Here is a 25,391-nt window from a genome sequence, read left to right on the forward strand (position 1 = left end):
GCTATCAAGCATAAAGTACTTTGGTGATTCCACCTCGTCATCCCCCATACAGCTGCAGCAGGATGGAGTTTCCAGTATATTGAGACGTACTGCATGGATATCCATGGGACATGCCCTGTCAAAACCCCAATGACCATTGATAGGTGAGCCTTAGTGAAGCCAATTATTTCAGCAGACCTGCCATCCATTTTCGCCCAGAAAGATCCTGCTACCCTGCAAGATGTGGTGTCCGCCCAACGTTTGCTGAACTGACTCGAGGCCCAGCTATGGAGGAGCAATCCACAAGTGGCCAGCGGAATCCCGAAATCCCTACAGCCATCTTCATCCGGTTCAGTTGTACCGATGCGGGCTAAGAGATCCGCTTGACAGTTACCCGGGATATCACTATGGCCCGGGACCCAGATAATCTTAATTGTAAAATAATTCGATGCAACCGCAAGCGAGGTCAGGCACTTCCAGACCACCCTCGATAGCACTGTAGTTGAGGTCAAGGCCTTGATAGCCGCTTGACTATCAGAGTAGATGTTAAATTCCCTAACCGTAGTAGCACTGGATAGCATTTCATCCACCGCATCCGGTCTCAGATAATTCCTCTTCCCCACTCCTCTCTCGGTGGAATGACTGGGGTGAAGGTTGTATAGGGAGCAGTTATCGGCATACAATAGTCCGTTCTGTCCGGGATAAAGTCGAAACTGGAAAGAAGGCTAGAGTGTCTGCAGTCAGAAAGCCCATAGCGCATATCACGAAGCCTGACCAACGACCTTCCCGCGGCCGCCTTCCAGCAATATCTACTGGATATATGTTCAGCATGACGTTCGTGTTGCATATAACAAGGCACGAATTCCGACATGCATTTAATTTCTTTTTTACACAGTTCTTTAAACAAAATATTGCAATTTTAAAACAGCCAGAAAATATAAATTTCATCAAAGCATGCAAAACGATTTTGAGGTTTAACAATATTTTATGGTTTTCGTCCATAGTAAGAGTCACTTCGCGCCATACGTTTCACACCCTAATGATACATAAATATTATAAAAATTATAGAAAAATGAAACAGATGTACTCGAAATTCACGAGCAGCTGCGTCGTCTGGAAACACTCACAATCATTGATCCCTATGAAGTTAATATTGAATGGTCGAAATTTATATATCATGCAAATCTACCAAAGTTGGTTATTGCACTATTTAAAACAGATATGCCAGCTGCATGCTTGATTTGGAAACGTCACATAAGCGCGATGTTACCACATTTGAACGATAAAGAATTATGTAAATTACTAAGCTTAATACCAAATCACACTGAACCCTTCAATGTTGTACAATGGTTACGCCAATTTGTGCCTACAGTAAGTAAGACACATCCGAAGCTAATGCCATACTTTGCTGAATGGAGTATACAAAAGACGCGTACCCTGCAATATGCAGAGCATTGGCCAGAAATTGGATTGGAGTTTGCTACTAAAGTAGCGGAGATATTCGAAGAAGTACAATTTATGCATTGGTAAGCACATTGGCGCTAATGTGGCCCTACTTACATATCATAAAAAAAATAATTTGTATATAAAATTTTATTTTAGTGATGTTCGTCGTCAACATGAACGCAATATTGCCAAACTACAAGATTTAGTGAATGCGCTGCAAGATTTGTCAGTTTTGAAAAAACGTTACAATTTAATATTTACACTGGATAATTATTTAAAGGACTCAGTTGATGAGACAGCTCTTTGTATATTGCAACGGGTACATTTGGATAATTTGAGAAGTTTGGTTAATGACTTCTTATATCCCATTTTTCAAGAAAAAGGTAAAACGCCGGTGGAGGCGATAAGGCAATATATCTCGTTATTGGTAGTAAATCGCAATTCTCTGAGCACTTGGTTAGAACGCGCTGTTTCCTGTATTGAGTTACTACATAATGAAGACGATCGTTTAGAATGCGCGCTCATGGTTTTACAAGTATGTAAAAATTTTAAAAAAATTGTTATTTCATCAAACTAATTAAATCTTCTCCCCTGTCACGTTATTTCAAATAGCGCGCGCCAGTGCCGTGGCCCGAGATTACTAATTCACTTATAAAATTACGTTACTCTACGCATCCTTATGCATTACAAATTAATGCCGAATATGAAAATCAAGTTATTAAAATAATGAAAGTAAAATATGGTTGGCCAGCAGATAGTAATGCTCATATTAATTTGTCTTTATTTGCACAACGCATAATACAAATGCAATTACCAGATATGCTTGATGATATACGTGTGTTGATCAAGACTGCACCCGAAGTTGCCGCAAGCGCCAACTTCAATTGTTGTTATCAATTAGTGCGCAGTAATAAGCCAGAACTTGCTTATCAATATTTTAAATCACTTAACGATGATAAAAATAATAAAGCTTGTATGGACGTCATCAAGGATTTTGCGGTAAATAGTAGAATTTATACCAAAATATTACGTTGTTGTTGTATCAGTGTTTCGCCTCATCCAATAACTGCGACCGATCACAAATTGTCATCAATATCCTCTACAGGAGTCCAAGGAAACTTGCTGTTTCAACAGGGGTGGACCATAATGAGAGGGGTGTTAGAGGTGTTGGTTCCACAGTTACAATAGTAGTGCAATTGTAGAGATGGTTGTTGTCATGAGGGGAGACATTGCAAGCGGGGCATACGTTTTGCATGTGGGGGTTGTTTCTGGATAGGTAAGAGTTGGCGGCCACCGTGGTGTGATGGTAGCGTGCTCCGCCTATCACACCGTATGCCCTGGGTTCAACTCCCGGGCAAAGCAACATCAAAATTTTAGAAATAAGATTTTTCAATTAGAAGAAAATTTGTCTAAGCGGGGTCGCCCCTCAGCAGTGTCTGGCAAGCGCTCCGATTGTATTTCTGCCATGAAAAGCTCTCAGTGAAAACTCATCTGCCTTGCAGATGCCGTTCGGAGTCGGCATAAAACATGTAGGTCCCGTCCGGCCAATTTGTAGGGAAAAATCAAGAGGAGCACGACGCAAATTGGAAGAGAAGCTCGGCCTTAGATCTCTTCGGAGGTTATCACGCCTTACATTTATTTATTTTTTAAGAGTTTAACCTGTTACAGTATCTAGACCGAAGTTGAGCTAGAGTTACTCGTGTTTCCCTGGGGAATGTGCGTTCCTCTTCCGCAAGTTTTGGGTACTCTTCCTTGAGCACTGGATTTACCGGGCAATTCCCGGCATAAAGGTTCGACGCCTGTTTGGGGAGTTCACTGAGGACCTGCTTGTGTTTTTTGGCTTCATACGGCTGTGTTCTCAAGTGCCGTATTTCCTCATAATGCTTACGCAGATGACTCCTTAAGCCCCTGGGCGGAGTTGGCTCATCAATCAGATGATCATCAATGGGATTCCCAGGTTTCTGGGTATTCAACAGGAATTGTTTGGTTAGCATCTCATTTCTCTCCCTGATGGGGAGTATTCTCGTCTCATTATGTAGATGGTGTTCTGGGGACATAAGACACCCCGTGGCGATTCTGAGAGCAGTATTTTGGCAGGCCTGTAGCTTCTTCCAGTGAGTAGTTTTTAGGCTTGGCGACCATATTACGTATATATTACGTTTTAACTAATTAATGTATTCTCTATCAAGAATATCTAAAAATAATAGATATCCTTGGCAACTTATAAAGCGTAAGTTGTCTTGAAGGAGAGATTGCTAGCGCGCTTTATTAGAGACAGTAAAATTATCAGTTCAAAACTATGCAGCTTTTGGGCTATGCATATTTTTTTGGAATTAATTAGTGAATATATACGACTAATCCGTACTACCCAGCGGGTTAGGGGGTCAGAATATACCCGTGGTATGTATGCCTGTCGTAAGAGGCGACTAAAATACCAGATTCAAGGGGCTGTGTAGCGCAATCCTTCAGGTTGCCAGCGCAATATATAGCTTCTCCAAACCCAATTGTCAACCTCACCTATCCGCGGCGAATCCTGTTTCACTAACAGACGCGGTTCTGGCGACCCCAAGATCCTCATGGAACTTGGGGGTGGAGACGGATGGCTTGAGGGTTTAATGTGGCCATATAAATCGTTCCCGAGATGGTCGGGCTAGCACCTTAATGGTGCTGGGTTACCGGAGCGTACCCAAAGCCTTCGGGGAGTAACCTTATCGCTACAACAACAACAATAACAACAACTAATCCGAACTTTAACGTTTTTTTTCATATTTACTTAGGCATTACTTGAAAATTGCAATACGCCATTTGATGATAAAGATATAGAACTACAAAAACAAATGGTTGAATTTTTCAAACTAATTGTCCCACATTCGGCCATGTCTAGTGTGGAGCAGCAATTACGGGCTATAGAGCAACGTTTCGTATTATGTCATAAGTTTCGTTTACACGTTAATACTGTTAGCGAATTGGTGCCTATCTCATACCGTTTACAATTACTCGATCGTGGTATTGAATGCATAATGGATCAAAGTCAAGCAACGGTAAATGTGCCACGCTTTATCTTTAGCGAAGTGGCCGATTTGTGTGCAGCTTTGCAGCTAGAAAAAGTGTATGGCATATTGCATATCAGTCGACGTATCCACTGTCTACCTCTAACCTGTGCTCTCTCATATGCTGTGGTGCAATTGGTCGATTGTACGCATCAAAATAAAGATGACTTCATAGATTTAGCATTGGAGTTGCTAACACAACAATTTTTAGTATTACGGAGTACTAAAAGTAAGACAAATTGATTGTTGCATATATACAATTTAATTATGGGTAATTTTTTCTTAATTCATAGCTAATATTACGAATAGCACGCTGGATAAAGATATCGATACATTCACATTTCCCATTGCATATGAATTAATGCTGAGCGCTTCTTTAGTGGATACTTACAAAAAAGCCGAGCTATCATACCTTTTGAAATGTGTGCAATTAGCCGCTAAAAGCTATCCAGTTGATGCATTAAAATGTTTTTTTGTGGACAAAGAACGTGAAGTTAATGAGATTATTTGCAAATTTTTGGACGTTTCAGAGATAACACTGGCTGATGCAACATTAAATTTTTCAGCTGCGCAAATAAATTGTCCGCCCGATGCTAAAACGTCTGCTGCGCAACTCAATGTATCAGTTTTTGATCAAATCGATGTGCGGCCGGAACAACCACGTAAGAAGGTAATGTATCGTACCCCAGCGGGTTAGGGGGCTTAGAATATACCCGCGGTAGGTATGCCTGTCGTAAGAGGCGACTAAAATACCAAATTGATGCAAGGGGTTGTGTACCCTTTTAAGGGGTTGCCAGCGCAATATATAGCTTCTCCAACTCAATTGTCAACCTCACCTACCCGTGGCGAATCCTGTTTCTTTGACAGCCGAGGCTCTGGCGACCCCAAGTTCCTTGTGGATCTGTGGGTGGGAGGGCGTTATGGCCTAGAAGGTTTCATGTGGTCATACCAAATCGTTCCCGTAATGGGCGGGATAGTACCTTAATGTTGCTTGTTACCGAATCTGCATCCGGAAAAGGATCATCAACATTAATAACACTCCCCAAGGCCTTGGGGGAGTATCCTTATCACTACAAAAACAAGGTAATGTAACGTAAAATTATTGGCTTTATATTTAACTAATTTCTGGGAGTACTGAGCTGGAACATTTCTGTACCATCCTCGGTTCTGACGCAAATATAAAATAATAATTATCCTTTGTTGTTTTAAAGCAATTAAATTATGTATGAGAATTTTAAATAATGAAAAGATCTTTTGATCTGGTGTTATATTTATGAATCCAAATTTTATTCTGACAATTTTCATTTTTCTTTCTTTTCAAAAAACACTACAAAATTCAAGCTTATTGTTTTAAAACGAAAACAGTGTTTTTCCTCAAAGTAGTACCAAGACCAAGAACCCACAGTCATCCTTAACTACTCCCCCTTTAAAATGTAAGCGGCCTCGATTTATATAATACTAAGTACATTTAAAATTCTTTGAATTTAAATATAATATAATTTAATAAGGCTCTTAATAACCGGGGGACTGTTGCCTTGCATACCCTGCTTGGTCTTAACAGATTAAAAATAAAAGTTAAAATATAAACTTCAAACTCATATTTAAAATATTAATTGGTAAACATATAAACGATAAAATGAGTAATTATAAATAACAGTAATAAACAAAATTGGCACCCCTACTTGTATCTGATCTGTTTGATCGATAAATAAGTATTGAATTTAGGTTGAGGTTTATCTGATATTGCTTTTATGAATCGTTTTTCCTTCGATTAAAACTGTTGTACCGAGATCCCTTTCAAAAATCTTCTCATTAAACAGTTTATCAAATTTATTCTCAAGTCGCTTGTTTCTTTTAACAAACACAATGTCACCAGGTAAAAATACATTTTCATTTTCTTGGTGCCATTAACTCTTTCTTAACTAGTTTTTTTTGCCTTAACCAATCTTTCTCGAACCTTACCCAACTCTTCCTCAACACACTTATGAAGAATTCGAATTGGTTTATCATTTACTACAGAATGAATACTGTAACGAATTTAATGAAAATTCCTCTTATTTGAAACCTTCTACTAATGTTCGAATCGCTAAATTGTTGAATAAATCACTCCACTATTTAGTATTGCAAAATGGTCTTTATTTAGATTACTTCAAGAGTAGTACTTCACAATTATACTTCACAACCAATAGCGTGTTTAAATCAAAACTGATTCTTGACTACTCAGGTTAAGCTGTTTTTATACTCTCCGCTGCTTCATTCGCATATTTCTACTAAGGTCTAGTAATTTCTCGAACTTCATGCTTGGTTACCAGCCATATACAGGTATACTTGTAGTTTGTAACCATGTGGGTATGTATATGTGAGTACGATTTCGGCTGATGATTACATGTGTTTGTGCGTATCTTTCCGTTGCCTTGTATGTATGTGAGTAAATGATGATTGATTTGTTTACGTACACAGGAGTGGCAGCTTGCTTTATTGTTGTTGTGCCTTTATTAAATAACCCTAGTGATGTGAGTATAACTTAGTGATACTAATATTCGTCACAATACTATTATTGTATTTATGTTGATACTACCGACTGTTTTGTTTTTATGTATAATTTTCTTTAATCGGGTTTCCAGTCAAAATAATCAGAAAAACGCCTTTATTATTTTATTGCCGACGTTTCGACCGTTTATTGTGGTCTTCTTCAGGGCTTAAAAATCTCTGCGTTCTTCTTCGTCAGGTTTTTCTTTATATATATGTGTTTCGAAATAAAACATAGTCACTTTAATACTCAATTAAAGGGAACGGAAATTATTTTACAATTTAAAATTACTATTTTCAATACACAAACCACAATTTATACTTCCAATTGTGAAGAGGGGGAGGGCAGAGTCAGACGGAAAAAAACTTATTAAAATGTATGCAGATAGGCCAAATTTAGGGCAGGACAACGTCTGCCTGGTCTTCTAGTTTATCATAAAAATATCAATATGAAGTATTTCACCTGTATAATTAGGAACTGGTGTTTTGCCAATTTCTAGATTGGACGGCTTGCGCTGATATTTATTTTCTTTATAATTTTGCAATTTGCTATAACCGTTCTTAAATCTTTTTTAATATCGGGAAAAAAATGTTCACTGGAAATTTGTTTAAAATTCTCAACCATATCCTGTTATACTTATATTACTGTAAGCTACGTCCCTCCGCTATCTGATCTACAGATATACTGCAAACATTCATCAGCTATAAGGTCAGTGTCTTCTTTAGTTAATGCTTCTCACTTGGTCATAGTGTTAGGTGATTTCAATTTGTCATATGTAACCTGGAATATAATTGACCGTTTATTGGTTCCCTGTTCATCTAGAGACATCTTCAATGAGGTTTTAAACGACCTTGCGGATATGGGGCTTTATCAAGTAAATGTGTTTTAAAAAACAACAGCATAGTTATTAAGTTCTCTTCAGTACGCAAGAAAAAAGCTTCTACTGAAATTACGCGGTAAGAGGATCAAAGCCAGCGATATCGAAAACAATGCGAGTGGAGATAAGAGAATTTACATCGGCAATCAGCTCACAGCATCGAAACGACGACTGTTATAGACAGCAAAAAATAAAGCACGGACGTCGGGTTGGAAGTTTGTCTGGGAAAAGGAGGGTAAAATAATGTCAAGGAAAGAGGAGAATAATAAGTTTATTTATATTAAGACAAATTTAATTAATTTTAATTAATTTCTTATTATCTATTACCATATTGATCTCACTTTTTCCAAGACCACTCAATTATGAACAGGATCACTAACACAAGATATTCAAATTTTAATGAAATTAGTATAATAACCTTTAAGAAACATTCACTTCGCTGCATTTACCTCAATATCAGATCGCTTAGAAAAAATTTTCATGCGTTCCTTGCAGAAATAGCTCAACTGATAGACTGTATAGATCTTCTCGTTTTGGCTGAAACTAATATAAAAGCAGACGAGCTAAACCTATTTCATATAGAGGGTTTTTGTTCTGAGTTCTATAACCAAGAGGAACGTAGAGGAGGCGGAATTGAGATGTACATAAGAGAAAATTTGGCTTATGAGTGCAATATAATTCAGGTTACCTCTTTCGAAACTCTCCAAATCAAAATTTCCAAAAGTAACAACAAATTTGCATGCACTTTGCACGCCATCTATCGGCCTCCGCATAGCAACGTACGCACTTTTGTAAACGAACTTGAAAGCGTTCTAAGAAAGTCAAGTAATGAAGAATGCGAAATAATAAAAGGAGATATTAATATCAATACATTTAACACAGACAGTGATATTGTTACTTTGTATTTAGATATGCTCTCTTCACTCGGTATGGAAAGAGGAATAACAGACTGTACAAGAGTTGATATTAAGCGAGGGACAAGTACTTGTATCGACCACTGTTGAATGCAATATAACAGACCACTATTCATTAGTGTTTGGAATATCTAAGCAACATCACATAACCAATGAAAAAAGCGCTATACCCCCCTTGAATGTTTTAGATTAAGTACAATAAAAAAATTCATGAGCAACGTTCAGGGATGCCGATGGGATCACCTGCGTCACCTGTCGTAGCGGACATTGTAATGGAGGATCTGTTAACAAGGTTTGAGACGGACTCGATAAACAAACCACGATTACTAACGAAATATGTGGCTGATATATTCGCTATTTTACAAGACAGAACACGCAGACGTGATGCTTAATCTTCCAATAGCTATTACAAATCTATAAAGTTCACGATAGAGATAGAGAAAGATGGACAGATACCATTTTTAGATACACTAATAATTAAAAGGAACAACAAGTTGAAGATAAATTGGTACAGAAAGCCAACCGCAACTGGGAGGCTTATAAACTTCAACTCAAACCATGAAAAGAGTTTAATAATAAATACTGCCAATAATTTTGTAAAACGGGTTCTTTCCATAAGCGACAAAATTTTCTACCCTGAGAATAAGAAGATTATCGAAAACATACTCGAGGATACCGATTTTCCCGTGAAATTAATAAGGAAACTGATTTTTAATTATCGGCCCAGTGATAAAAATACCGAAAGATCTTCAAATGATAAAATATATAAATCGGCCACGTACGTCGCAGGATTGTCCGAAAGAATTAAATATTCTAATATGTATGATAAAGAAAACGCGCGACTAGCCTTTACATATTACAATACTCTGCGGAATATTTTCAGTAACATGAAAGATAAGATACCCATACAGGATCAGTCCGATGTGGTATACAAGATTCCTTGTAATGGCGACGGGTCCTACGTATGCCAGAAGGTATATGTGGGTACTACAAAATCAAAACTCAAGACAACGATATCTGCACACAAATCAAATATAAAATTAAGCAATAATTTTTCGGACAAGAAAATTGCGTTAACATCCCACTGTAAGGATACCGGACACTACCCTGACTTCGATAATGTAATCATCTTAGAAAAAGAGAAAAACTATAACAAACGATTTATATTAGAAATGCTACATATTTTGGACACCCTAATGACAGGAAAATGGATTTCAAATCAGACACAGCCAATTGTGCATATGCATACCGCCACCTTTTACTTCCCTGCAAAAATCGCGAGTACTCCATGCATGCATGTATGGACCAAGCGAGTGCTCCAAAATTAACCACAATTCATACAAAAAATATGGTCTAATTAACATTGCGATGTCCTAGGACCGGACCATACACTCCAGCTCCGCATTACATCAGAGTAATCCATGGAGTACCCACAGTCCAATAAACATCGTGTAGGGATTACAATCGTTAAAAACGAGCAATGATCGGCTTACAACATGTTCGTGTAGAAACATGAGTTGGTCCATCGCTGCATTACAGTGTAGAATGGTAAGTACTCCAGTGGACCACATGGTCCAACGATTTTTGCAGGGTTAGGCACAAAACACAATGCTGATCGAATTATTTACATATATGTATGTATGTACGTTCGTCGTCGGGACAACAACTATGACATGTTGGGATGCTCATCTGTTTGCTGCCTTATGTATGGTTGTTTTTTATGAATTTTGTTTACGATTACTGTTCTTTTGTTTGTTTACTTTTTCGGTCGATACCAATTGTATGCTTGTTACATATAACTATTGTAGAACTTTTTTAGTCTTCAAAGTGTAGTTTAAGATTCCTGAGGATGACTTCAGACTGAAGTCGAAATATTGAAAAATAAGGACAAAATAAAATACACATCCAAGTGTTTTATTTAAGAAAACCCGGCCTTGAGCTCAACCAAAACTTTAAGTTTTAGATACCGTAAAAATAATACAACAGATTTGCATCGAAAACTGGAGTGATGCTCTTTTGTTGAATGACGTAGATGTGTTGTGTGAAAATATAAACTCCAAGTTTAAAAAAATTTATGAAAACTGTATTCGCAAAGCAAAAAGTAAAAAACAAAGAATACGAAATGACTGGATGACTAGAGATTTAGAGACGCTATGCAATAACAGAGACAAATTGTATCGTAAGTGGAAAACCCAACCTAATGGTAGTTTAGTAGAAACACAATATAAAAGTTTTAGAAATTATGTCAATAAGTAGATCCATAGAACAAGAAATAGTTATTATTTCAATAAATTCTCCGAATGCAAACACGATATCAAAGAAACCTGACAGATGATAAATGAAATCGTTGGCAAAAAGCGCATTAGTTTAGACGACACTATCACCAAACACTTTAAAAATACCGACATAAAAAACATTTGCGATACTTTTGCGAAAACGTTTGATGATGGGGTAAAAAGTGCAGTTCATGTGTGTGATGTTAAAACAATAAGTGGATTTGAACATAAGATACCAAATTCAATATATGTATGTTGTTGAAGTTAGTGAAGAACAGATTTGCCATATCATTAATAAACTCGATGACTACACAAGTCCTGGATTTGACGGCATCAGACCGACAGATCTTAAGCAAAATGCACCTGTCATAGCTCCAGTGATATCTAAGCTAATTAACCTTAGTTTAAGATATGGCGTTGTACCCAGAGCCCTAAAAATCTCGGTAATAAGGCCTATATATAAGTCAGGACATAAAGCTGATCCAAAAAATTACCGTCCCATAGCAATATTACCGGTTATTGAAAAAATATTGGAAGGAATTCTAGTCACGAGACTGACAAAATTCATTGAATGTACAAAATAATTGAAAATAGTCAATATGGGTTCCAAAAACAAAAAAACATCAGCCAACTTCTCGGAAATTTTGTTAACAAAATAAATGAAAATCTTGAAAAAAATATCTACAATCTTGCATATTTTATAGATTTCACCAAAGATTTTGACACTTTAACACATTCAAAGCTATTGGAAGCCTTGGAAAATGCAGGAATAAGAGGAAACTGCTTACAATGGTTTGAAAGCTATTTGGAGCTAAGAGTCTATAGGGTGAAAATTTGCAAAGAATTCAGCGACGAGATCTCTGTCTCTTACGGAGTTCCTCAAACCTCAAAGCTGGGGCCCATACTATTATTAATTTATGCAAACAATTTGATCAAGCATCTAACAGACTGCGAAGTCTTTGCATATGCAGACAACACCACCATCGTAGTGTCCCACAAAGATTTAAATGTTGCAACAACTATAATGCAACAAAAACTTGATATCATTGCAAAATGGTCTCACGACAAAATGGTCAAATGGACCAAATGGTCAAACGAGTTAAAAACTAAAGTCATGCATATTAGACCACCACATTTGCAAACTTCAAATATCAATTTAAAATTCCATAGCCACGATTGCTTACACAAAACTCTAATGCCTTCTTTGTGTGATGTCAATATTGAAACCGTCCGCACGTACAAATATATGGGAATCGTGTTTGATGACCATTCCAAATGGAACGAGCATGTAGTGTATCTACATAAGTTGCGAAAAACCTCGTACTTTCTAAAACATCTAAGCTATTGCAGCAACTATGTCGTCCTGCTACAGGCATACCTGACTTTGTCAGAATCATACATCACAGCGTGGGGTACTCCCACAAGTTGTTTGATAAAGTTTCTCATACAATTCTTATTAACAAACTTGACTGTATGGGGTTCTCATCGACGCTTCTAGGATGGATCTCCACTTACTTAACAGGAAGGAAGCAAAAAGTGATCTTTAAAGACGCCTCATCGCAATTCATCAAAGTTACATCTGGCGTACCTCAAGGAAGCCATCTTGGGCAGCTATTGTTTTTATTATTTACCAATGATCTTCCAAGTATGTTAACTCGCTCCGAGATTTTAATGTATGCCGATGATGTAAAGTTCTTTAGACCCATTCAAAGCCCTGGAGACAGACTACTTCCGCGGAACGATTTGGATAGCTTAGTTCAATGGTGCAAGACCAATGAAATGGCTCTCAACCTAAACAAATGCATGAGTTTTACTAGAAAATCATATCAGGTACATAATTATTCGATAGGTGACTACCACCTTGAGCAAGTTACTAGCTTCAACGATCTCGGTGTTACAATGGACCCCAAACTAGACTCCAAATATCATTTGAAACTTGTGTGACTCGATCTAGAGGTGTGTTAGCTTTCATTAAACGATGGTCAGAAGAATTAATGGAGCATTTCGCGTTGGCTCCTTTATGAGCGCTTCATGTCGGCTCCCTAATGGGCACACATCTCCTTTCTGAGCAATTCTCGTCCTTCAGAGATCCTCTCGACGGCTGCCCGCTTGGGAATACGTATAAGAATTGATGCACAACAATCTATCCTTCTTATACATGTGTAGAATTTATATCGCATATACTACATATTTTAAGTAAATTGAACATTTTAGTCTGTATAAATTTTAAATTGTAGACTAATAAATAAAAAAATAGATCGGTGAGCCCGATTATGTTCAGTGACAACAGTTTCAAGTTGGTCATTTCTATTTGTCAAGTCTATCACAATTACTTCAGTATGGCAAAATTTAAATCCAGGAAATTACACAATAGAACTTTGAATTTCTGCTAAGGTACTAAGGTCACAGTGGATTGCATTTGTAACACTTGGGTTAATAATGTCTTTTAAACATCGTATTAAGTTTTCTATTTTGTCATAAGAAATGATATGTCGAAAATATGTTTAAAAAAAAAACATTGTAGTATCAGTTGATTTTTGAACTGGTTTACAGAGACTTGAACAGTTCTAATGACATCACTTAAAGAATCTTCACTATGTGCTGTATTTACAGAGGTACTAAGATTATGAATAAACTGGCGCGAAAGAGCATCAGCAACTATATTTTCTTTTCCTGGCTTGTAATGAAAACTTGGCGAAAACTCCTCTACAAATGCTCGTCATCTCTTAATTTTTGTATTAGGATTCCTTTCTGAGATCGAAAATATGTGGGGCTGATTATCTGTAAAATTGTTTATATTTTTTACTCCATATGAGTAATGTCGCAGAGTTTTTAGTGCCCATACAATAGCTAACATTTCACGCTCATTCGTTGCATAATTTTGTTCCGTCGCACAGTGTTTCGTGTAGAACAAGCCAGCTGGACAAAATTATTTTATGAGATTTTCCGTTTCATATGCAGTCATTTATTACAACTACGTCATTTTTTTCAGCCATATCTTCTTTTTTTTTATTTTTTTCCAAAATTTTACTTCGTATGCATACATTTGCTTATTTCATATACAGTAACTCATGTGAATAAGTGACATAGATCCAAAAAAAATTTAAAGGACTTAAGAATATTACTCTATTGTACTTAAATTGAATGGACTACAAATCTCAATACTCTAAAAAATTTAAAATTGTTTATGAAAATTCATCGAATTTTTCAAACATTTTCTAAATATAATTTAGTTTTTGTTATAGATCGTGACACATTTTCTTATGGGAAATTAGTTAAAATATGAAAATTCGTCGAATTTTTCAAACATTTTTTAAATATAATTTAGTTTTTGATATAGATCGTGACAAATTTTCTTGTGGGAAATTAGATAAATAAATTTTCGAAAGCGAAAATTGTAAGAATTGTCCAAAAAGGGGTGTCTACTTATTTATGTGAGTGACTGTACATATGTACATACATATTTTGTATTTATTTGAGTATTTATCCTGGCACTACAATTTTTACAAAATTATTTTATAGTACCAGTCAGGAATGTAAAAGTGAATTACAATAATAATATTAACAATGTAAATAATTAAATTAATTATGTGAAAATTACTTATTACAAAAACTTAAAAGTAAAGTATCATACAAATTAGAAAAGACAATAGATTTAAATTAAATAAAACCTGATCCAACAAAAAGTTATAGGGTAGGTTATCTTTTATAAGTATGTTATTATTCGCTATCATCACTTTCATTCGATGAGTCACTTGTGGAGCAGTCATGAGCATCAGCAATACTACTGTAAAAGCTTGAAACAACTGGGGTATTTATTGACTCCTCAACATTATCGGGGGACAGTAAATTTAAGACTTCTGAAGTCAGACTTAAATTTTTTCTTAGGTATCTCCCTAAAACTGTTAACTAAAGGATCCGATGTTATAAGCAACATATTCATAAGATCTCTATTCGTGGCTTCACGCTACTGCTTTTGCGTGTTATCATCCCTGAATCGTCTCAAATCTTTGTTACGGGCTTCCTGTGCTTCCTCAGAAAGTTGACCAATAGGTAAAATTGCTGATTTTATAATATCAGTACTATGCACCAAGATTTTATGAACTGTGACAGGCATATTAAACCATGGATAGAGATCTAAGTATAATTTTTTAGTCTCGACCGCAAATTTTTCTTTGGATATTTATATTGTATCCAGATGCTAATGCGCGAAGGAGAGTGTCGAATCTTTTGATGAGCGTTACATCCAATCCCGTAATCTCAACACTAGCCTCAGAATTTTCGAAAAACCTACGAGCAGTGTTGCCGTCATTGGTATTGCCGAAACCTGGTTTTGGTTTATCTACTATCAATCCAAGTACACTTTTAAATTTATTCTGGATTTCGTTGGAACGTAGCTTTACACTCTTTATCTGCCTCATTCCTAAACTGCCATTTTTTTACTTCGAGGCGATAAATTATGTGAAGAAAGCATTCAAAACATCTTATCCATGCATGGAGAGTAGACAAACCAAAACCAAGGTTATCTCGGTTAGGCGTAAAGTCCCGTAACTCATTATGCATATCTTTTGGAGTGGCACCACAAATATAACACTTTTGTGCGGAAGAAGTTTCAGTCAAAGCATTGCAATATTTTCCGTCAATCATTGTTAGAAGCAAATTGTGATTTACGGAAACTTCGTATTCTTCGAGCATGTACTTTGTTGGCAACAACGCATTTATCTCTTCTAAAACTTTGTTCGTTTCAAAAACAATAAAATCTTTTGTTTCTTTAGAAAAAATAAATATAATTGGACGACAATACATGGTAGAAGAAGGTCGAGGATTCTGCCAAACAATGTTACCTTTTTCATCCTGTAATTGAAGAGGAACGAAAGAAAATATAAACAAAAACTCATCAGTGTCAGAACTGCATGTAAACTTTTGCTTATATGTGCTATGGCCAGAGCTTCCATCGCAACCCCACTTGCTGATTAAAGTATACGTCAAGTTTGTAGGTAATAAACTCACAAAAACTTCTTGATTTGCTAAAACTAAACGCTCAACAGTTTTATCTAATACGTACTGGACATTAATTTCCGCACGTGTTTCACACACATCAATTTCATTTGGATAGCATTCTTTTTATTATTATTATTATTATTTATTTATTATTACGGCGTTTTAAGCCTAAAACTTAGATTATTACAAATTTTTAAATACATTTCAATAATAATAGGATTTCTAGCGTTTGGGGTGTCGGAATGCATGAGATTCCGATCAGCACGGGAACTGGTGGTCCCAACGGGCGTGTCTTGGAGTCATATCATTGGGAGGGTGGAAGGACGTGTTCTCAATCCTGCCCTACTCCAAGTATGATTACCCAGTTTTATTATTTATGCTGTCGGAATGCATTTTATTCCGGTCAACCCAAAAGCTAGCAGCTCAGCAGAATAAGCCACTCTTATCGGACGGTTGGAAAGGACGTTTTTCCAATCCTCCCTGTACCAGCTTTTATGTAAACATAATTAATTATAATATATCATTGTTGTAGGAATATACGTGATTCACATGAATACTCCAACTGTTTGTCTGGGACGATATTTTCAGGAATTCTTTCCTAATTTGATTGCGAGCAATATATGTATTTGACCTGATGCATAAGGTTCCTCTGTGTCTGTTTGGATTGCTGTGTACGCTCAAGGATCAGTAACATGAAATACAGATACAAAATATTTTATCTTATTGGAAGGGTTTTGCAATATTCTAATAAACTTTTTTTGAAGGTGTTTAAGTTTTCACTATTTTTAACATGATTAGGTAGTTCATTAAAACATTTCAGGCCTTTGTAAAATATATTTTGCTTGTCCATTTCTGTTTTGAGAAGAGGTAATCTAAAATTATTATTTTCCCCGATTATGTAAGAATGGGTTTCATTCACATAAACAAGTTTTTCACTTAGGTAGGCTGGTAATTTACCATGCTTGATATAAAATACAAATTTCATACTATGGTAAAATATCAACTGTTTCACGCTCAGCCAGTTTAGTGCATCAAGCATACTCTTTATTTTTTTGCCCATTTTGGCAACAATATAATCAATATGATCTGTAAACCTCAGTTTATTGTCAATCAGGATCCCTAAGTACTTAAATATTTTGACATCCTCAATGCTCGTATTCATTATTTTTAGATCAAAATTAAGTGATCCTCTATTGGTCGTCCTAGATAAAACCATGAACTTAGTTTTGTTAACGTTAAGCTTGAGTTTATTAGTGCAAAGCCATCTATACAATGAGTCAAAATCTTCTTGCATTTTGCTCCTTGCTATTGAAATGTTCGTTTCATTTACTTCAAGTAGCGCATCATCTGCAAACAACCTGACTTTACTATATTTCAGTGCCGATGATATGTCGTTTATGTAAATGTTGAACAGGATTGGTGCTAATACCGACCGTTGTGGTAAACCTATGTCCACTTGTGCCTCGGATGAGGCTACTGACTCGATGGTTGTTCTTTGTTTCCGGTCTGATAAGAAGCTTCTAAACCACTGCAATTCATTTTCCCTAATACCAATTTTTTGTAGCTTATCGAGCATTATATTCCTATCAATTGTTTCGAACGCTCTTTTCAGGTCAATGAAAACTGCTACTATATGTTTTTTTAGGCTCAGCTCTTCCTTCCAGCTAGATATGACGTAATTTAACGCCGTCTCGCAAGAGTGCCTTTCTCGGAAACCGGATTGTTCCTTTATAAGGATTTTATTATTTTCTAAGTAATTAAGCAGTTGATTTTTTATTACAATTTCCAGAATTTTTTCTATGTTCGGCAATGTATTTATCGGCCTTAGTTCTTCTGCCATTATTGAATCTTTTACTTTCCTAATTGGTACTATTGTCGAAATTTTCCACATGTCTGGCACTATTCCAGTAGTCATGGATTTATTTATAGCGGTTGCATAGAAGAAACCCATGTACGATACCGAATCTTTAATTACGCCTTCTGAAAGTAATCATATGTCACACCTTTTACGATCACCGTCAAGATCTTTTCTTTTGGCCCCGTTAAGTTTTCAGCATGCTTAAGATACTTCCACATTAGCCTGCTATCTGAACAATTGATATCAATATTATTCTCCATGTATTTAATCTTTTTAAATTTGATTAGTTTTTTGTAGTACTTCGCGACCATGTTATATTCGGTATAGTCACCCGTTGCTCTAGCTTGTGAGTGCAACCGGTATTTTAGTTTATTCAATTCTGTCAATTCTTGGTCATACCATTTATTTCTTAACTTTACCGTACTGTTTTTTTCAAACGTTAGTACTCCCATACAATCTAGTAAACAAGTATTTATATAGTTGACCATGTCGTTGACATTCATGCTTCTCATCGTCAAGTTATCGGCCGAATAATTCTCCCAGGCTGTTGATGAAATGACTCTTCGTAACGGGTTTGAATTACTTACTTTTATAGCAAATGAAATAGTTTCATGATCGGATATTCTGTGGTCTTCAAGATTTACACAAGATAGTATATCAGCGTTTGCATATAATAAATCTATTTTTGTTTGAGAAGTTTCCGCGACTCTTGTGTTGAAATTTATTTTTTGTTTCATTGCGCTACGTGCACAAATTTCATTCAGTTTGTAGCTACTCGAAGAGTTAATATTTAAGTTTATATTGAAATCTCCAACTAGAAGGGAATTCGTACCTGATTCTAATACTTCTGATAAAATACTCTCTACGTGATTTAAAAATTCACTGTCACTAGAACTTGGGGAATGGTACAACACACCTATTTGCAACTTAATGTCCACTTGCTTTAATTTTACTATAGCACACCATACATTTCTATCAATTGATCGATTAAACTTGACTTTGTACTTGATTTCCTTTTTCAGTAATAAAACGACCCCTCCCGTATGTCTACTATGAGAGTCGCAGCGAATTAATGTATACGGTGCAATATTAATTTCAGAATCAAGAATATCTGAGGTTATACGTGTTTCTGAGCATAAAACAATGTCCGGATCCACTTCTTCTATCATTTTTTCGAGCTCTATTTTATTTGCTAACAAACTACAAATATTCAAGTAGACACATTTCAAATCAAAAACATTTATTACTGGGCCTGTACGTCTTGGTTGCTAAAAACCAACTCGTTGTCTTTCCAGTTTAAGCTTCCTTTGATAAACTGGGCAGTCATGGCTCATTATGTTATGGTCTACATTGAGCTTAAAACCTAACTGATTATTTGCAACTACGCAATTACCACATTTATTAATGGGCATGCTCTCCTTGCAGTTTTCTGCCCCATGTTCTCCCAGACATTTACTACATCTCTGTTTCAGAGTGCAATTGGCAGCTATGTGGTTAAACCCTAAACATTTGTAGCACCTTTTTACAGTTTGACCGTCATAAACTGGGCAGCGATCCCATCCAACATTAATTTTCTTATGTCGCAGGATGGCCTCATAATATTTATGCTCTATTTCTATAACTGCATTAATATGTTGTCCTCTATTTTCTTTTTTATCGCGTTTAATTGTAATACATTTCATTTTAGCTTCCCTCAGTGTATCATTCTGCGCAAGGATCCGGCTAACTATTTCGCTCTCGGTATGCTCTGCACTAATATTAGCTACCACAACTCTAGGAAAATAAACTTTTGGCTCAGCTATATTATACACATTTTTATCCAACTTTTCTGTTAGCGTATCTCTAATTTTATCCTTGTCGCCTGCTGTATTAGCGCTTATAATTATCGTACCATTATTTTTGTTTTGTACCCTTCCTATATTTAAATGGGATGGATCTATTTTGTTTAAATCCGTTTTTGTTTTCTCAATGGCTTGTTTCACTTTGGGCTTAATAACAATTGGAGGGATGCCTTTTGTAACAGTGGCATATGTAGAAACATTTCCACCGTCAAAACCTTTATTCTGATTTGCAGCCTTCTTAACCTCTTTTATAATTTCCTCTTTCTGTTTATTAAATGCCTCATTAGGGATATTAGCAACCTTTTTAACTTCATTAATAATTTCATCCTTTTGCTTAGTGAACGCCTCGTTCGGTATACTAACTTTACTTAGTTTATCCTTATTTTCTAAGCACAAGCATTCTATTTTTTTCATTAACTCTAGTTTTTCTGAGTTCACCTTATAGATTTTTTCTACTATTATTTTCATCTCTCTTTCGTTGTGAGTTATGGAAGCGCTTATTTCCCTTTTATGCTCACTCAACATTTTTTCAATTTCGCTTTTTTGCTCTTTCAAATTTACTTTGTTTACCTCTGAAATAGCCAAGATTTCCCTTAAAGCCTCATCAACATTGGAAACATAAGTCATGCAATCATCACAAATAAATCTTAAAAGTTTACAACCTTGCAAACAATTAAGGCCATAATCATCGATAGATGCACACGCAATGTTTTTATGGTAAACCTTACCACAAACACCCTCACATCTTACAATGTTAACAACATTTCTGTTGCCGGACATATGCGTTGATACTTCTGCCGCATAAAGTAACTCACCAGGACTTCTAGATTGCAAGAGGTCATCCACTCGACGCCGTTTGGTTTTTTTACTGCAGCTAACAAAGTCCTTCTTTCGTCTTCCGAGGCCGGGGTTACCTGAAGAAGTGGTTGGTTGGTCTGATGGCAACTTTGAATCCCCCGTTATTGTAAATGTGAAGTCTGGACCCGAAAGCCACTCCGAGTTTTTATTCAAAACTCGCTCCTTATATCTTCCAGAAGTGTTCCACTTTTGATCCAGCTTCGACGAATATGCCGATATTTGTAAGCTTAAATTTTTTTATCAAATACTCGGCTGCTTCGCTTAAATCGTACTTAAGTACAACAAAACTCAATAATTCTTTATATCTGGTTTCCTTCGAATGTTGAACCCAAATGTCAAAAAACTCCGTTCTTGGTACGGTTATAACTAAACTGCTTTGTGTTGTTGATTTTCCGACAGGGTGAATAGTTGATCATTGTTGTGCTGCCATCTTAAGCGTCGTTGATCGTTCCGATTTGTTATCAGTTGTGCAGTATTTATATTACATTCAGGTATTGGCGTAGATACTACCAAATGGGGTTGTTTTGTGTAGCGTTCCTGTGTGGTTATATCTGCATTAGGATTGCTTTTATGTACCTGTTTTTATGCCTTGGTGACTGGTGCGGTAGGTTGTGGCAGGTTGAAGTCAGTGATCTTCGCCTTTTTGCTTTTGGTGTGCTCTTGTTGACCTTGCGCGTTTATTTTTGTGTGTTTTATGGCTAGGTGTTTGTTCCGGGAATTGGGTTTGCCGTTTGTAGATCAGCTTTAAAGGTTTTCTGAAATTGCTAAAGAGTTTTCCATAATCACGGAAAAGTTCAATCAATCGATAGCTTGTTCAAATCCTTCAAGTGTTTGGATGAGTTACCGCATTGTTTAAATAGAAATAAAGACAACCGCGATAATAAAAAAAACACTCTGAAGACTCACCTAACGCTTTGAATCTTAATCCTGCTCAGAACATTAATCTTCCGCAAGTGGAGCTCATAGACTTGGCTTCCACTAATCCGCAAGCTGTGGTTCCATCCACTTCTAAGGCCGCGGAAAAAACCTTAGAGTCTCAAACTGTAACTTCTGAAACTGTAACTTCTCAATCTGTGACTTCTTATTCAGAAGCACCGGCTAAGAAGCTGGTTGTAGTCCCGCTCAAAAAATCGATTTTTGTATCTCGCTTTGACAAAGATACTTCCGTTGAGGATATCAAGTCTTATGTCACTTCGAAAATTAAGGCTGACGGCATGACTAAGAAAATTTAAATTGAATTACGAAAGACACATTTCTTCATTTAGAATTGATGTCTACTCAAAGGATTTTGATAAACTTTTGGACAGCGCATTTTGGCCGCCAGGGGCTTTTGTTCGCGAATTTGTGCATAAGACTATTGAGATTACTCAAAATGTAGCAAAAATTCCTCCTCAAAGTTCCGATCCAAAAAATTTAATTTAACATCTTGCTTAAGCATTTACTATCAAAACGTTAGAGGCTTAAATACTAAATTAACTGACTTATATTTGAAAACCATTCACTGTAACTATAATATTATTGCTTTTACCGAAACATGGCTGAAACCCAATGTTTTAAATTCCGAAATTTTTTGCGGTGAGTATCAGACCTATAGAAATGATCGCTTAAATAGGGCCGGAGATGGTGTCTTGCTAGCTGTACATTCTTCAATTCCATCTGAAGATGTTAATTTAGCCGAAGTTGATTCCATCGAGTTTAAATGCATCCGAATCTTACTTGGCCGGGGTCATATTTACTTAGCCGTTTGCTATATTCCACCGTCTTCTGGTCTATCAGTGTATATGCACCATATTTCACTGTTACAATCAGTCAATTCGATGATAAAGCCCACGGACTCAATGACTGTTTTAGGCGACTTTAACCTGCCACATATATCTTGGAATACCGTTGATCACAATATTGTCCCCGTATCATCCAAGATGCATAACAATGACTTTTTGGATGGAATTACTGATATTTGCCTTAATCAGATCAACTTATTTCTGAATAAGTATGGAAAATTCTTAGACTTAGCATTTGTTGACGACATATCTAAATTCTCTATAAATCGGTGTGAACCTCTTGTTTTGCCAGAAGATGTTTACCATCCTTCTCTTGAGATAACTTACGAAATCATAAGCAACGAAGTCGGCTGCACTAACAAAGCACGTGTCTCTACCAGATGCTTTGATTTTTCCAAAACTAATTTTAACAATTTAAATAAAGAGCTTTCTGAAATAACGTGGCCTCGATATAAAGAGGATGTAGAGGAAAACGTTTTACATTTTAATAAAACTGTTTATACTTTATTTGAAAAATATGTGCCCAAACGCACATGCTCGTACATTGAACCAGTGGTTTACTAAAGATTTAAAAGTTTTAAAAAATAAGAAATCACGTTTATTCAAATTATATAAGAGAACCGGTTTACATTCTCATTATGCACAGTACGCTAGTTTCCGTCATAAGTATTTTGAGCTTAATAAAAAGTGTTATAAAGCTTACATATGTAAAATTAAAAGAAACATTATTTGCCACCCGAAGTCTTTTTATAATTTCGTAAATTCTAAACGCAGAACTAACGGGTTTCCTTCTGCCATGAAGTTTAGAAATAGCATTTCCAGCGACGATCAAGAGATTGCAAACTTCTTCGCTCAATTCTTTCACTCTAATTACTCTGCTGTGGTTGATTCATCAACTACAAATTATCCGTATGAGCTCCATTCTAGTAACTCAATATATGCCCCACATTTGCTGCCTGAGGATGTTCTACTACATCTAAAGACCCTAAAAGAATCCTTCAAATACGGTCCCGATTTTATCCCAACATGTTTTCTTGAAAAATGTGCGGAATACATTTACCAGACCTCTCTTAAAAAAATTACATTTTCCCGACGGCTTGGAAGGAATCTCTTCTTATCCCACTCCATAAAAAAGGAAGCAAGTCGTCTATTGAAAACTATCGTGGAATAGCAAAGCTCTCCGCTATCCCTAAGCTTTTCGAAGCAATCGTTACTAATCACCTTCCATTTTCGATTTCTACATTGATAGATAGTTCTCAGCATGGCTTTTGTAGAGCCAAATCAACCACAACCAATTTGCTTGAATTTACAACTCACGTCTTTAATGGGTTTAGAAACAATCATCATACCGACGTTATGTACACTGATTTCAGCAAAGCATTCGACAAAGTACGCCACTCATTACTTGTTTATAAACTCGAATTGCTTGGTTTTCAACCTGGCCTCACTCGCTGGATCTCCTCCTATCTTTGCGGTAGAACTCAAAGAGTCATTTTTAAAAACATTTGTTCCAATGTCATCGATGTTCCCTCCGGTGTGCCTCAGGGCAGCCATCTCTGTCCTATTCTGTTTTTGATCTTTATAAACGATGTTTCCACAACTATAAAATATTCTAAAATTTTAATGTATGCCGACGACGTAAAACTTTTTAAGTCATACGCGTCGTTTGAAGAAGTTCTGTACTCCCGGCGTATTTAAATCGTTTAGTTACTTGGTGTAATGCGAATTTTATGCCTCTCAACATAGAAAAATGTAAATCCATGTGTTTTTCACGTGGGAACACAACCAGCTTCCTACACAATTAATGGCCAAACTCTGGAAAGCGTTGATGTTTTTGTCGACTTGGGAGTTACAATGAATTGCAAACTTAGTTTCAACCCTCATATTAATGCCACAGTCAATAAAGCGAGAGGAGTTTTAGCATTTGTGAAAAGATGGGCAAAGGAGTTTAGTGATCCTAACGTTACAAAAACCCTTTTTACATCATTGGTGAGGCCGCTTTAGAATATGGATCGATAATTTTGAATCCGCGTTATCAAGTTCATGTGGATAGACTAGAATCAATTCAAAAATAGTTTTTACTTTTCGCCTTGAGAAATCTTCAATGGGACTCTCCGTATAATCTTCCTCCTTACACTAATCGATTAAAACTAATAAATCTTCCTACACTTGCAAGTCGTAGAGAAATGCTAGGTGTACTATTTATGACTAGACTTTTAAATGGATCGATTTCAAGCCCATTTCTTTTGAACGAAGTAAACTTGAATGTTTCATGCCGAGTTTCAAGGCATTATAAACCTATAATTCTTAAACAATGCAGAACCAATTTCCAACTACACGAACCTTTTCTATGTTTGTGTGAAGATTATAACTCTCACTCGAGAATAATTGATGTTTCGGACTCGCTCTTTGCCATAAAAAATACGGTTCTATCTTCTCTTAATAATTAATTATAAATAACACATAAATAAGAATTAGGATACAAAAAAAAAAAAAAAAGTATGTATGAATTAAAAAAAAAATACCAAAAACAGGATTAGCCTGGTTTCATCGGGCCACTTGAGGGCAGTGCGCTGCCACAACGTCCGAGAAAAAAAAAATAAAAAAATATCTCGTCGGAGCTGGTACGTACATACATCCTATTTTATATGTAGAGATAACTAAATCTACAAAAAAAAATTAAAAAGAGATGTGCAAAGAATTCGCAATAGTTTTTTCTTTCGACTATTAGAGAATACTTGCGACTATAAAATATGTAAAATTTAGCCCGCATGTCCGCGGATGTATTTAACTTTTTTGTCCCTAAAGTTAAAAATATAGAGAAAAAATACCTTTTCTTCTTAATAACGGAATGTTAAATATATTGAAAATACTCTAATTGCGAAAGAGTTTTACTTACCTTCGAGCTTAGAATCCATCAAAAAAATTATATAAAAGTGTTCACTTAAAAGAAATATGAAACTTAATATTCAACAAGAAT

The 25,391-nt window shown here is 36.1% G+C and overlaps 1 protein-coding gene across 1 annotated transcript in view; it reads left to right on the forward strand.

Annotated features, from left to right (window-relative positions):
• Positions 1-25,391, forward strand: part of rod (rough deal) — a 59,690-nt gene that overhangs the window by 3,775 nt on the left and 30,524 nt on the right. Inside the window, exons 8-12 of the mRNA XM_067782150.1 lie at positions 1,048-1,505; positions 1,582-1,960; positions 2,038-2,424; positions 4,203-4,704; positions 4,769-5,145. Of these exons, the coding sequence (XP_067638251.1) occupies positions 1,048-1,505; positions 1,582-1,960; positions 2,038-2,424; positions 4,203-4,704; positions 4,769-5,145 (2,103 nt within the window). The remainder of the gene's footprint in view (positions 1-1,047; positions 1,506-1,581; positions 1,961-2,037; positions 2,425-4,202; positions 4,705-4,768; positions 5,146-25,391) is intronic.

Source organism: Eurosta solidaginis, chromosome 1, assembly GCF_040869045.1.
Source record: "Eurosta solidaginis isolate ZX-2024a chromosome 1, ASM4086904v1, whole genome shotgun sequence".
In the NCBI taxonomy this organism is placed as follows: Eukaryota; Metazoa; Arthropoda; class Insecta; order Diptera; family Tephritidae; genus Eurosta; species Eurosta solidaginis.